This window comes from Cryptococcus neoformans (genome assembly GCF_000091045.1).
Source record: "Cryptococcus neoformans var. neoformans JEC21 chromosome 3 sequence".
In the NCBI taxonomy this organism is placed as follows: domain Eukaryota; kingdom Fungi; phylum Basidiomycota; class Tremellomycetes; order Tremellales; family Cryptococcaceae; genus Cryptococcus; species Cryptococcus deneoformans.
The window spans coordinates 1,587,128-1,598,700 of NC_006685.1; the positions used below are offsets into that span (position 1 = coordinate 1,587,128).

The 11,573-nt window shown below is 45.5% G+C and overlaps 5 protein-coding genes across 5 annotated transcripts in view; 3 read left to right on the forward strand and 2 right to left on the reverse strand.

Moving 5' to 3' along the window:
- Window positions 1–15: 15 nt before the first annotated feature.
- On the reverse strand, window positions 16–2,936 carry CNC05310 (hypothetical protein). Its single transcript, XM_569723.2, has 11 exons — window positions 2,670–2,936; window positions 2,509–2,606; window positions 2,430–2,450; window positions 2,279–2,356; window positions 1,843–2,227; window positions 1,276–1,796; window positions 1,105–1,218; window positions 906–1,045; window positions 604–854; window positions 380–556; window positions 16–326 (listed from the first exon to the last, which is right to left on the reverse strand). The coding sequence occupies exons 1-11, from the start codon at window positions 2,863–2,865 to the stop codon at window positions 154–156; spliced, it is 2,154 nt and encodes a 717-aa protein (XP_569723.1). The 5' UTR covers window positions 2,866–2,936; the 3' UTR covers window positions 16–153.
- A 182-nt stretch (window positions 2,937–3,118) lies between these two features.
- Window positions 3,119–3,997, forward strand: CNC05320 (mitochondrial 60s ribosomal protein l38 (yml38), putative). Its single transcript, XM_569725.2, has 4 exons — window positions 3,119–3,191; window positions 3,237–3,327; window positions 3,382–3,704; window positions 3,758–3,997. Exons 1-4 carry the CDS (start codon window positions 3,165–3,167, stop codon window positions 3,764–3,766), a joined length of 450 nt encoding a protein of 149 aa, XP_569725.1. The 5' UTR covers window positions 3,119–3,164; the 3' UTR covers window positions 3,767–3,997.
- Window positions 3,998–5,837: 1,840 nt separating this feature from the next.
- CNC05330 (histone H1, putative) lies at window positions 5,838–7,371 on the forward strand. The gene is made up of 6 exons (XM_569727.2): window positions 5,838–5,884; window positions 6,007–6,124; window positions 6,593–6,654; window positions 6,706–6,847; window positions 6,901–7,108; window positions 7,160–7,371. The coding sequence occupies exons 2-6, from the start codon at window positions 6,050–6,052 to the stop codon at window positions 7,231–7,233; spliced, it is 561 nt and encodes a 186-aa protein (XP_569727.1). The 5' UTR covers window positions 5,838–5,884; window positions 6,007–6,049; the 3' UTR covers window positions 7,234–7,371.
- A 1,101-nt stretch (window positions 7,372–8,472) lies between these two features.
- Window positions 8,473–10,401, forward strand: CNC05340 (d-arabinitol 2-dehydrogenase, putative). Its single transcript, XM_569729.2, has 7 exons — window positions 8,473–8,770; window positions 8,931–9,091; window positions 9,298–9,377; window positions 9,433–9,731; window positions 9,784–9,826; window positions 9,880–9,940; window positions 9,991–10,401. The coding sequence occupies exons 1-7, from the start codon at window positions 8,567–8,569 to the stop codon at window positions 10,208–10,210; spliced, it is 1,068 nt and encodes a 355-aa protein (XP_569729.1). The 5' UTR covers window positions 8,473–8,566; the 3' UTR covers window positions 10,211–10,401.
- A 769-nt stretch (window positions 10,402–11,170) lies between these two features.
- Window positions 11,171–11,573, reverse strand: part of CNC05345 (hypothetical protein) — a 1,449-nt gene continuing 1,046 nt past the window's right edge. Inside the window, exon 3 of the mRNA XM_024658454.1 lies at window positions 11,171–11,536. The gene's annotated coding sequence lies outside the window, so the exon portion shown is untranslated. The remainder of the gene's footprint in view (window positions 11,537–11,573) is intronic.

Genomic DNA, 11,573 nt, shown 5'->3' on the forward strand with positions numbered 1-11,573 from the left:
CAATCCCAAATTTTCTAATGACCCATTACAAAATCCATTACTCCAATAAGGGAGCAGTTACAAAAATAAACACTAGCGTCATTCCGCCCTCGGCGTTTTCTGTTGTGGCACTTATCTCCCTCAACCTCCCCGCTTAGTATTACGTCTTGACTGTTACTCCTTCGTAATGTTTCCTCCTCCATCACCAGCCTCCTTGTCCTGACTTTCCTCGGATCTTTTCCCAGGTACTGGTAGCCCTAACACTTCTCTCATGGATTTAACATAGAAAAACATCATGTCTTCCTCAACCTTCAGCGGCGAATCCTGCACAATTTGAATTAGATCGCCTATTGACATTTCATCAGTGCAGCTCCCAGGGCTTTGATGAAAACGGATTTACGTTTCCATTTCATAGTACCATGACACGCCGCTTCGGATCCTGGTCTTAATCCCATAATAGCATACGGGTGATTATTGGGCTCGAGTCTTCCTGCTGTTTCCTCACGTCTTTTGGGATCCATATACCAATTTTGCTTGTCCGCATCGAGAAAATCGGGATGTATACGACCGGCCAGATCTACCTGCTATCAGATTGTTTTCCAAAATGATGACATGCGGACCCACCAGAAATTTCACACATCGTCTCACTGTCTTCTGGATTGAGTTGCCTGTAAGCGTACCCCTCAGGCGCATGATACCCAAACACAGCAGGTATTTGCCCTGAACCTTCTTCTCCTGTAAGCACATTCAAATATCCGCTTTCTGGGTCTGTCGTTTCCTCGTCACTGAGCTTGGCAATCTCGTAGAGATCACCATAGAGCATGCAATTGAAAGCAACTGAACGAGAATTGGAATTTCTTTCTATTTCTATTTTACTGTAAAACTCGTATTAACTTTGCAAGAGATTTCTGACTTATGGCACCTACCTGATCCGCATTGTGACACCACGCTCAGAAGCTCCTTCAGATGGGGGAGGGAAGTTCTGGTTTTGGGCGTAGGTTTTCCGATTTGCCTTTAGTCTGACCATGTCCTCGAGCCATATACGTTCTCCACCCCAAAACAAGCCCTATAATGATGTTTAATGATGTTTAAACAGCGGGTTGCGAGAACATGAGGGAAACAAACCTGGTAAAAAATCTTTTTCCCAGATTTCAGAGCCTTCAAATCTTCATCTGACAGGTCTGGGTCGTCCTCTAACGGTTCAATTCTATCTGTCAAGGTCCAGCACTTGCCGATGATCTGTGTATATTGTTAGTGTTAATCCTCTTTCGGTACTGCGGTGCGAAGTAAACTCACCCCAGCAACCCTCAGGGCAAACGCAAACTTGGTGACAACCATGTCCCAATCCTTCATTTCTGTGAACTTGATTTTTTTGGCCCACTTAGTACCCCAGCCAGGTGGTTCTTTGAGAATCTTTTCCACCTCCTTTAGACTTTTCCCTTGCTTCTTTATCTCTTCTGCTTGCTTCTTCGCATCTTTTCTTAATGCGTGCATTGCTTGTTGCCCCACAGCATCATAAGCTCTAGGTCCACCGTTGAGTTGGTCTCCGCCTAACCAAGGTATCATGTCCTTTGGATCCATAATTACTTCATCGTAGGGACTAAAAATGCCCAAGGGCCGGATATGATAGGCATAATATTGGATAATCATCTGAGTCATTTTGGGAGAGGGTCCGGAAGGGCCGACTGTGCGAACTTTAAGTTCAACGGTGCTTACGAGTCCGGGCCAATGCGTCAGAGGTCGAACATCAGTCGACTCCGGTGGTTCGTCAGAAGGCATGATAGTGTCTATCTTATACCAAACCAATTCTCCTTTTCCTGTTTTGAGGTCAATTTAGAGACCCAATTTTCCACTTCAACTTACGGAATCTTCTTCCTTGGGTTAATTCCGCTGCCCGATCTGGTACTATCGAAGGTATGGTATCTTTATCATCTGGATCTTGTATATCTTCTTCTAGATCTTCTTGCTCATCCACTTGCTCTTTCAGCTTGGTCTCTTGAACGACTCGTGCAGTCTTTAACCTTGGTTCAGATACGGGAGCTACCCACTCTTTCTCTTTTCCTTTTCCTTTTCCTTTCCCCTTATCCTTCTCATTTTCTCTGTCCGTGTCATCGCTATCTGTTTTAGGCCTTTTAGCTAAAGCTTGAGCCGCGGAGGGGGAAATAGATGGTAAAGGGCGTTTGGGGGCCGCGGGAAGGGATTGCCGAGCTTTGATCTTTTTCCCAGCTTTGCTGTAAGGGCATCCACACTACTCTCTGATAAGCGATTCTGAAGCTAGTCAAGTAAGTATAGGCCGTACCTTTGAGTGGTCTAGGATACTCTTAGAAGTATCGAAGAGCCAAACAGCATGAGGTTCAAATTCCCTGGTACTTCGAAACTATCAAGCACACCAAATGGAATAACGATGTTAGCTATATTCTAAGTAGCCTCGTGAATTGATAGAAACGCACTCTGAGAGCATTTGATGAACCCTATGGCCATGTTATATGTCAGTTCATACTCGGCACACATTCCAAGATTCATACAGACAAAAACATAGAAATCAGTTCGTAACGATCCATCGGGTTGCTTCTTCCTATGTGCATATATCTTGTATCCCTCGGGTAACGGCATTCTCTGCTTAGTCGCTATGCTTTTTATCAGCCTCGCTTTTCAATTTCCTACTTTTCATTACATCTCAACACACTGACCATCAATTTCGAGGCCCAGAAACTTGATAATTCCCTCCGCTGTCTTCTGCTCATACAATTGATACTTCGGATCATTGTCGGGAACTTCCTCAAAATACCAGTCACTTGCTTTTGGTGGTGATGTCTGGGGCCAGCGGGATTTATCGCCGTCTGTGCGAGGCCATACTAGTGCTGGATGGGACGCTTTCCCTGGCATAATCGTTGGATTGCCCTCTTTCAGAGTATATCACTTATGAACGCATCCTTTGGTATAGCACGAGTGTAAAAGGAGATACCATTTATTGACATCTTTCGTTCGTTCGTTCTATAGGACGGCATGAAGCAAGAAATAATTAATTAAGTGTTTTTTCTAAGACAACAATGCGGACATCGCCGAAACGAGGGAAAATGTCGAAAAAGCCACTCACTCCATCCTCCTCATCAATTCCATCTCCTCTTTCTTTAAACGAAGCATTTCATCTCATCATCTCAAACTGGGGCGGGACTCTAGCCAAAATGATTGGATTGAAGGGTATTCTCAATGTGAGCTTTGTTCCCTGATGAAGAATGGCTATTAATGCTCTGTAGGTTATTGACAACACCGGAGCTCTCAAGGTTGAATGCATCAATGTCTTGAAAGTCAAGACAAGACTAAAGTCCACTGGCTTTGCCACTGTTGGTATGTCGTATCAATGCATTAGCTACTTTCATATCCACTGATTTGTACATACAGGGGATGAGATTGTTTGTGTCGTCAACAAAGCCCGTCCTATCCCCGCCAACGAAGTCGTCAAGAATCCCAATGCCTCATCCAACATTCAAAAAATCCGCAAGGGCGATATACGACGAGCAGTAGTTGTGCGCGTGAAGAAGACCACTCAACGGCCAGATGGAAGCGTGGTCAGATTCGATGATAGTGCTGCGGTTTTGTTGAACAACAAGGGTGAAATGTTGGGCACAAGGATTGTTGGGCCTGTGGCGAGCGAGTTGAGAAAGATTAAGGGCGGTGCGGGCAGCGGTGGAAGATGGGAGAAGATCGTTATGCTGGCGCCCAAAGTAGGTCAACTGTCGAAAAACTAGTTCGATGTTCGTTACTGACATGTCTTAAGGTTGTTTAAAGATAGTATTAGCTTTCAGGATCCTTCCTTATGATTCATGCCCTGAAAATGTTGTCTACCTTACATTCCAATAAATAAATTGCCAAACCCAGCCTTCTAGATTTGCATCAGTCTTTGGATCTGATAATATGCCTCAGTTTCCAGACGGACTTTTGACGCCCAACCGCTTTTGAAGAATTAGTCGGCTTTATGAACTTCCAAGTAAAGGACTCGGGGGCTATGCTACTAATTGATGGGTAGAGAACGTTATAACTGGATATTCGAGGAGCACATTCAATTAGCAGTAATTAACGCTCAACTTTGTGTTACGACCTGCCACCGGCCAACCTGGATCTTTCAAATGCTTAGTAAATCTTTCCGGTCTTAGAGCTTCATCAGCCACGGGGCAGTCAGACGGGACCGTATCCATTGTTATCTTTGTTACCGTCCTGGATGAAACCGAATAGGCAGTCTGCAACTCAAAATGCTTCCATCTCGTCATGGATGACGGAATTCTTTTACCTTTTGAACTTGCATAAACTATGAACTTCTGGCAAATAATACGCATATAAATCCGGTTTAATCCTGAAGTTCTACTGCCATAGTCCCATAAGAGGAGACACCTTATTGGACATGATCACAGATCACAAAATGTGTCACTTGAATTGGGTCGTCACCACATCGTAATGAAGATGATTACATATAGTACGTAGATAAGCGAGTACATCTGTAAGTGCAGTAACTGGTAAAGCATCAGTTGAGACCCTACCGGTCAATGACTCTGGGAGACTGAGAAGTTTTATACTGTATTGGATGGTGGTGGCAGTGTATGCACGCAGTACGTAGTGCTCAATGAAATATGTAAGTAGTACGTTACAACCTCAGATGCCGACCATTCATATGAGTGCCACATTTTCAAACGCCGAGGAGACTCAAATCTTCCACGTCATGAAAACATAAATCGTTTATCGATTGTGCCTGATGAGTGGAGGACGATCATGACAAGGAACCAAACAACCCGCTTTCAGTTGTTAGTGAACACAACTTGCAGAACAATTCATTGATGAGGGAAAGTAGGTAAAGCTTCAAACGGAAAGCACAGAAAAGAGGAATTTCTCATTGTCACTAGAGATTGTTCTATACCTCTATGAAAGATGCAGGCGGTCAGAGGTGATGAAAGTCCACTGCAGACCTTCCCCAGCATTCTACGCGCCGTCGGGTCTCACGTGAGTGTCTAAACTACCACCACTTAACTTCTGAGAACTCCCAGCAGACTAGAGCACTTGGTACCGAAACTAAAAATCCATACCTTGAGTAGCCAATCCTTTATCAGAAGCTAATGTTTTGTGTGTTCAAGCCCTTGGAAGGGGAGCGCGTACAACCACTCCTGGAATGAACAAACTGGTGGAGGTATATCGGGACTTGGAATATCGAATGGATTGGCCAACGATGGACCTTCCTACCTTTATATGGCAAAGGAAGTTAAATCATTTCCTTTGGATCTCAAGGATGCATAGACGATCTTCTGCAGCTCAGTAGAAGTAAAATAAATAGCTGCAGGTGGCAGATGTCCCTTCGTGGGTTTGTTCTTGTTAGGTCGCATGGGAAATGATTGATGACTGTCGCAAATCTCTTTCTCACACCGTCTTTCCGTAACGGCCGAGCAGCAACACTTGGATTATGCCACAAAGCGTCCTCTATTAGTCAACACCTACCCTGTGAACATACATTGTAAGTTCGGAAACAGGCTTATGACTCTCACACTTCTTCGGGATTATACATCAGCTTACCGGCGTTTTCGAAGCCTGCGTGGGTGGAAGAAGTGGATCAAAGTCACGTGACCATTACATTCTTCTCCCATTTGACGACTTTTTTCCCTATGTATGGGATATTGTAAGGACATCATAAATGCGGCTAGCCTCTTATGCATGCTTGGGAACAAAAAAATCCTTCCCAAGTGTTGGTATGCATGAGGTATGAGTTTTCAAAGTAAATGAGGTATTTTCTTGTTTTGATTCCTTACGCAGATTGAGCAGGTCACCAGCGCGGCGCAGATATAATCAGACACCCCCAAAGCCTTCCATCTCTTTCCCCATAACACTCCCATCTTCAACAACTCTCAACTTTTATTTTTTCAAGGTAAGCTGACGTCTCTTTCGTCTGCCAAAGGTTTATAAATGCGCCAGACTACTTCTCCCTGTGACTAGAAAGGCGACGCTAACAAATCCTTTCCTTTTCATTGCCATCTCTTCCCCTATCAGCCATTTGCCACTTCTCACAAACAACTGTCATACTTGAATCATCATGGCCCCTGTCAAGAAGACTGCTGCTCCTCCCAGGAAGGCTACTACTCACCCAACTTTCCTCTCTATGATCCAAGTAAGTTCATGTTTTGTCATTCGTGTATGGTTAAGATTCTTTCCCACGAGATTGCGGGCATGTCTACATTTTGGCCCTTCACTGGTCCATCCTAATAGGAGTGGCAAAACGGCCTTTGAATGGCTGTTAATCGTCAATTGAGCCATCTGGAGCGACTCTTCGTCGCATCTTTGCTCGAATAATTATGACATTCCCATGCGGGGCTGCACAGGCGATCTTACCCGGTTACTTCCGCCGATGTAGATCTCGCTTTGTTTTTGGTTACCCAATGTACAATGCCAAGCGGAGGGAAAGCATCAATGATTTATTTTTCTATCCAGTTCAAGGGTTACTGCTATTATGCGCAGTTCGCATATATGCATACCCCACTGGCGATAGATTTAAATTTAAGGTGTATAGCCATAATCTTTATTCTGCCTGGAAAGATAAAAAAAATAGAAGGGCTTGTGCTGATTACTTTCATCACAGGAATGCATCGCCCAGAACAAAGGGGATGCTCGAAAAGGTGTCTCTCGACCTACTATCAAGAAGTAAGTCGATCACAGAGCTTAGTGGGTGTCACGTCTGACTGGAGGTTACAGATTCCTCGCCGACAAGTACAAACTCGACATGAGCTCCGCTGCCAACATCAGCAACTTATCGAACGCCATCAAGCGGGGTGCTGAAAAGGGCCAGCTTACTCTTCCTAGTGGGATTGCTGGTCGAGTGAAGGCCGGTGCCAAAGTTAGTAAAGTTGCATTATCAGTTTCTGGAACATGCACTGACTTATCTTGCAGAAGCCTGCTCTTGTTCACAAGAAGTCGTCTGCTGGCAAGGAGAACGTTGCTCCTAAGAAAGCTGCAAGTACCGAGACTAGAAAGCACGCAGTTAGGAAGGGTGTTACTGCTCCCGCTGCCATCAAGGCCGTTCCCACGAAGAAGCCTGTGGTGAAGAAGGTCGCTCCTGCTGTCAAAAAGACTTCCGCCTCTAAGAAAGTTCATACGCGTGAGTTATTACCGTTTGCCGAGTGTGTATCCATGTTGAACATTGTTATAGCCAAGGGCGCTGTTGTTGTCCCTGAAAAGGCCGCCCCTAGGAAGAAGGCTGCTCCCAAGAAGGCAGCCGCCTAAAGGATTGGACAGATCACTACGGTAATAGCATGATATCTGTACTATAATACATTCTCCAATTTAGTTGTCCGTAATTATTTTTTCTGAGTATCTTCGTTTTTGCCTTCTCGTTCATAGCTTTGAGTGTATTGTATGCAACCTCTTGTTGTCTTTATGGAGCTATCAGTTCATTTGTCTATTGCGATTCTGTTAAAAAGGAACTCGCTGATAGCTTTCATTATTCACTGGTAGTTCAAATACTTATACAGACAATCCGCTGGGTGACTTGTCGTCAGACATGTCTCCCAGTGATACGTATGTTACAACATGGAAAGGCAGTGGTGATTCGACATTGAGTACGTACTACGCGTAATGAGCAAGAAGTTTGTTTTTCGTGTCATCGCCTTCCTCTCCACTAGTAATGCGGTGTTTAATTATACCGTAGGATCAACAAGGGGCAGTATTATCCTCATATTAGTATAATCTGTATAATATTTATTGAAGGATAATGATGAGGAAGCGAGCGAGATTTCAAGCTACAGAAGACCTTTCGCATGTCGATCGTTAGTTGCACGACGTCGATATCATTGGTTGTTTGGGGTACGATGCTTTCTTTTGGGAGGCTGAAGTCTATCCGCCAGTTTTCGACCGTTGAGTAGCGTGCAGTCGTATTGTGGCATGTGATGTGCATCCTACTGCGTGACATTGCCTTCTTCCTTCTTCAGCCTCTGGCCTGAAGCCTTGGATTAATTTGCACGTACGCACGTTTTCAACTAACCTCCTCTTCTCTCTGTCCTCTGTTCATTCCTCCTCGTGACCACTGTTCGGTCTGGGATCTCGACTTGAGGGAGCAAGGCAAGAAGACGGATTGCTAAAAATGGTGATTGGGGATAGGGCTTTCAAGAAGCCGGAAAGCACGGCCTACGTACAGTGCCCAGAAGCCACGGCCAGAACCCAGAATGAAGACCAAACGCAGCAGCAAGGAGCAAAACAAACGGGATTAATCAGGCACAAGGCGTTAGAACCAGTAAGTAAAAACCACTTTCTTCTTCGGAACGGCCCGAACTTCTCCAGCCGTGCCTTTTCCAGCTCAACTTTCAAAGGCGCGGGGCCACAAAATTACAGTTTCGGCAAATCGCTTGAAGATGAAAGAAAGGTGTGGAGTCGTGGATAGAGTGGACCAGAAAGGCAGATGAACCATGCAAGCCTTTCGACAACAAGGATTAATTGCTGTTATGAAACTTTTAATAGGAGCCAATGGTATATAAGGCCGCTTCTTCCATTCAATTTTATTTCCACTCCCAGCTCCTTTCACATCCAAGTCACTTTTGTACCCTCTTCACAACTTTTAACCATGTCCTTCATCCGCTCTAGCCTTTTCAAGGCCACTGCCAATCCCATCAGGCGATCTGCCTTTGCTACCACTCCACTTCGAGCCTTCACCAGGTCCGCTCTTGTCAGCAACAACAAGAAGGACGATGGTTACGAGGAGCATCGAGTCGAGATTGAGCCCAAGATCGCTGCTGTCGACGAGAGTTTCACGTTTGAACACCCTGAGGTGAGCTTTTGAGCTTTTCCATCCATGCAATCCATGTCGGTCGGTGAGATTCCCAACACCTGGTTGTGGAGTCCCGGTCACGCATGTTTCTTTTGTTTCAAAGGATCTCGTACCCCAGTGCGCTGTTTCTGCACCTGTGTTGACACGTGATATGATGTAGAAATGGGTAGACAAGCATCCTGGTCATGATATGCAGCGAGGTGATTTTGGTCGACACACCAAGCGAACTCTTGCATCTTTCTCTATGGACGGCAAGGTCTGCCTTGTCACTGGTGCAGCTCGAGGTCTTGGTAACATGATGGCCAGGACTTTTGTTGAATCGTGAGTACCGATGCTTTTTTTCATGGCCCCAATCCCGGCGCTTTTGGACTTTCCATACCGATATGTGCGGCAAAGGGACGAATGAGGCGGCGGCCATCGCCGATTTCTTAAACTGCCGCGACGTTTGGTCCCGGGCCTTTTTTCGGTCGTTGGCACATGCCATTGACTTGTTCTGTTCCTGATCGGTGCTGATGGCGACTTGAAAGCGGCGCGAACGCCATTGTCCTTGTCGATCTCAAGAAGGAGGATGCCGAGCGTGCAGCCAAGGAGCTCGTTGACTGGTTTGGTGAGTATTGTATTCTCTTATTCGCCGTGAACTCTGTTAACGTGTCATCATGTAGTCGAGAACGGTGAAGCCGAGAAGGGTGAAATTGAGGCTATTGGTCTCGGTTGCGACGTTTCCGACGAGGCCTCTGTCAAGCAGGTCTTTAGCACCGTCAAGGAGAGATTCGGCCGGCTTGACGCTGTCGTCACTGCTGCCGGTATTGTCGAAAACTTTGTCGCTCACGAGTACCCCATCGATAAGATCAAGAAGCTGTTGGACATCAACATTATGGGTACTTGGTATTGCGCACTTGAGGCTGCCAAGCTTATGCCTGAAGGTGGTTCCATTACCCTCGTCGCATCTATGAGCGGTAGCGTAAGCCTATTCACTTACCGCACTTTGATATCTGCTAACTGGATAATCACAGATTGTCAACGTTCCTCAACCTCAAACCCCTTACAACTTTTCCAGTGGGTCTTTTTTGATCCATGAATAACGTGTTTGAATGCTGACTGTGACGCAGAGGCTGCTGTGCGACACATGGCTCGATCCCTCGCCGTCGAATGGGCTCTCAAGGGTATCCGGTATGTTAGTTTCTCCTGTGACCGATGACCAAAAATTAACCACCATGCAGTGTCAACGCTCTTAGTCCGGGTTACGTCCTCACCAACTTGACTAAGGTCATTCTCGACGCCAACCCCGTTCTCCGTGACGAGTGGCTCAACCGTATCCCCATGGGTCGAATGGCCGACCCTTCTGATCTCAAGGGTGCCGTCATTTACCTTGCTTCTGACAGCTCCAAGTACACCACTGGTGCTGAGATCATGATTGACGGCGGTTACACTTGCTTGTAAGCGGTGATCTCCAAAGAAGTGAATGCACGTTGGGATTTTACAGGACGAGAGAACTTCATGGACATTGTTGCTTGGCTCGATAGGAGGATGTGTATGGTTTTAAAAGTAATAGAAAGGGCGGTACATAATTGTGAATCCGTAAATTAGAGAATACATTGGAATCGGCAGAATGCATACATAGAATAAGATGAGCCTTGCAATGCGTCAGTTTGTAGACTTGTCAGTGCCTGACAGGTTACAGCACATGTGAATGAGGCCCATCCAAAGATGTCTCCTGTGCTGATACTGTCATGTGGAGAGTTTCCTTCATAACGAACGTTGTATGGTGTTTGTGATTTAACCATCGCAGAGTTTCTACGAATCGCAGCAGTCATCATTACTACGTTTTTCACGGCGGTTTATCAAGTAACTGGGTAAAGATATTAAGAGAAGCTTGTTGTGCAAAAATGCTTCTCGGCGGTAGTAACAGTATTAAGTTAGATTACAGCAGGTGTCTGGATTCCGTTTCTCATAATGATATCAATATTTCGATATGACACTGCTCGTATAATCCGGTTGAAGATTGATATGCCTTCATGACAGGGCTCCCGTGCGTGTCAAGCGTGCTGTTGTGTAGTTTGTATTATACCCGATCATTTGCTACGAGACCCAGTGACTACTGTTTCCTCTTTTTTGTACAAGGCGCTATGGTAAGGCCAAGCTCTTCTTCGTCAATGCCATTTAGATACTTTATTCGGACCTAGGCAGAATTTTGGTAAAAGATGGTTGCAACTCCAATATTAGGTTCCTATCATGCCGGAGCTACTGGCAAATGCAGAGATTGTTGCCTCGAATGGACGTGGATGTGCATATGCCGCGACTAGCTGGCATGGAGCTCATTTAAACCATCCTCTCGACCACGGTACCAGTCTCCACCAATCTGACGAGCTTCACGACGTTTGACCATGCGGTCGGATCAACTGGTGATAAGATTCATCAAGGGTATTGCCATTAATTAGCTGTCAGCATCGTAGCGCAATAATGCACCGCAATGATGTCCAATGAGTACGTATGGGAACAGATCTACCGTCACAGATAGCCAGAGGTAGTGGCATCAGATAATTCATTCTTGCTCGATAGTGGAGTCTTACGTAGAAGGGATGACGACCGAAGTTAACAATAAATATTTGAGTGTTTCGTTGAGAACGCGTGGATAAGATTGAGGGTGTTCTAAAACTTAGACAGTCCCAGTCATGCGGGGATAGAAAAAAACCGTGGCGCGTGTTCTACGCATGTGTAATAGGAATCCATGAGTATATAGCACTGTTGACCGGCTATCTTCCAAAGCTAGAGTTGAGATTTCATCGTGCACATTACACGACGC

Bases quoted from the DNA above. Each gene is read 5' to 3' on its own strand.
- CNC05310 (XM_569723.2), bottom strand. From the start codon at position 2,865: ATGCCAGGGAAAGCGTCCCATCCAGCACTAGTATGGCCTCGCACAGAC. The intron at 2,357-2,429 runs GTGCGTTTCTAT...TGTGCTTGATAG, and splicing joins GTTCATCAAATGCTCTCAGA to TTTCGAAGTACCAGGGAATT. The intron at 327-379 runs GTAAATCCGTTT...AAATGTCAATAG, and splicing joins TGGTACTATGAAATGGAAAC to GCGATCTAATTCAAATTGTG.
- CNC05330 (XM_569727.2), top strand. From the start codon at position 6,050: ATGGCCCCTGTCAAGAAGACTGCTGCTCCTCCCAGGAAGGCTACTACT. The intron at 6,848-6,900 runs GTTAGTAAAGTT...CTTATCTTGCAG, and splicing joins GAGTGAAGGCCGGTGCCAAA to AAGCCTGCTCTTGTTCACAA. The intron at 7,109-7,159 runs GTGAGTTATTAC...ACATTGTTATAG, and splicing joins CTCTAAGAAAGTTCATACGC to CCAAGGGCGCTGTTGTTGTC.
- CNC05320 (XM_569725.2), top strand. From the start codon at position 3,165: ATGATTGGATTGAAGGGTATTCTCAAT. The intron at 3,192-3,236 runs GTGAGCTTTGTT...AATGCTCTGTAG, and splicing joins GATTGAAGGGTATTCTCAAT to GTTATTGACAACACCGGAGC. The intron at 3,328-3,381 runs GTATGTCGTATC...TTGTACATACAG, and splicing joins CACTGGCTTTGCCACTGTTG to GGGATGAGATTGTTTGTGTC.
- CNC05340 (XM_569729.2), top strand. From the start codon at position 8,567: ATGTCCTTCATCCGCTCTAGCCTTTTCAAGGCCACTGCCAATCCCATC. The intron at 9,378-9,432 runs GTGAGTATTGTA...GTCATCATGTAG, and splicing joins GGAGCTCGTTGACTGGTTTG to TCGAGAACGGTGAAGCCGAG. The intron at 9,732-9,783 runs GTAAGCCTATTC...GGATAATCACAG, and splicing joins TCGCATCTATGAGCGGTAGC to ATTGTCAACGTTCCTCAACC.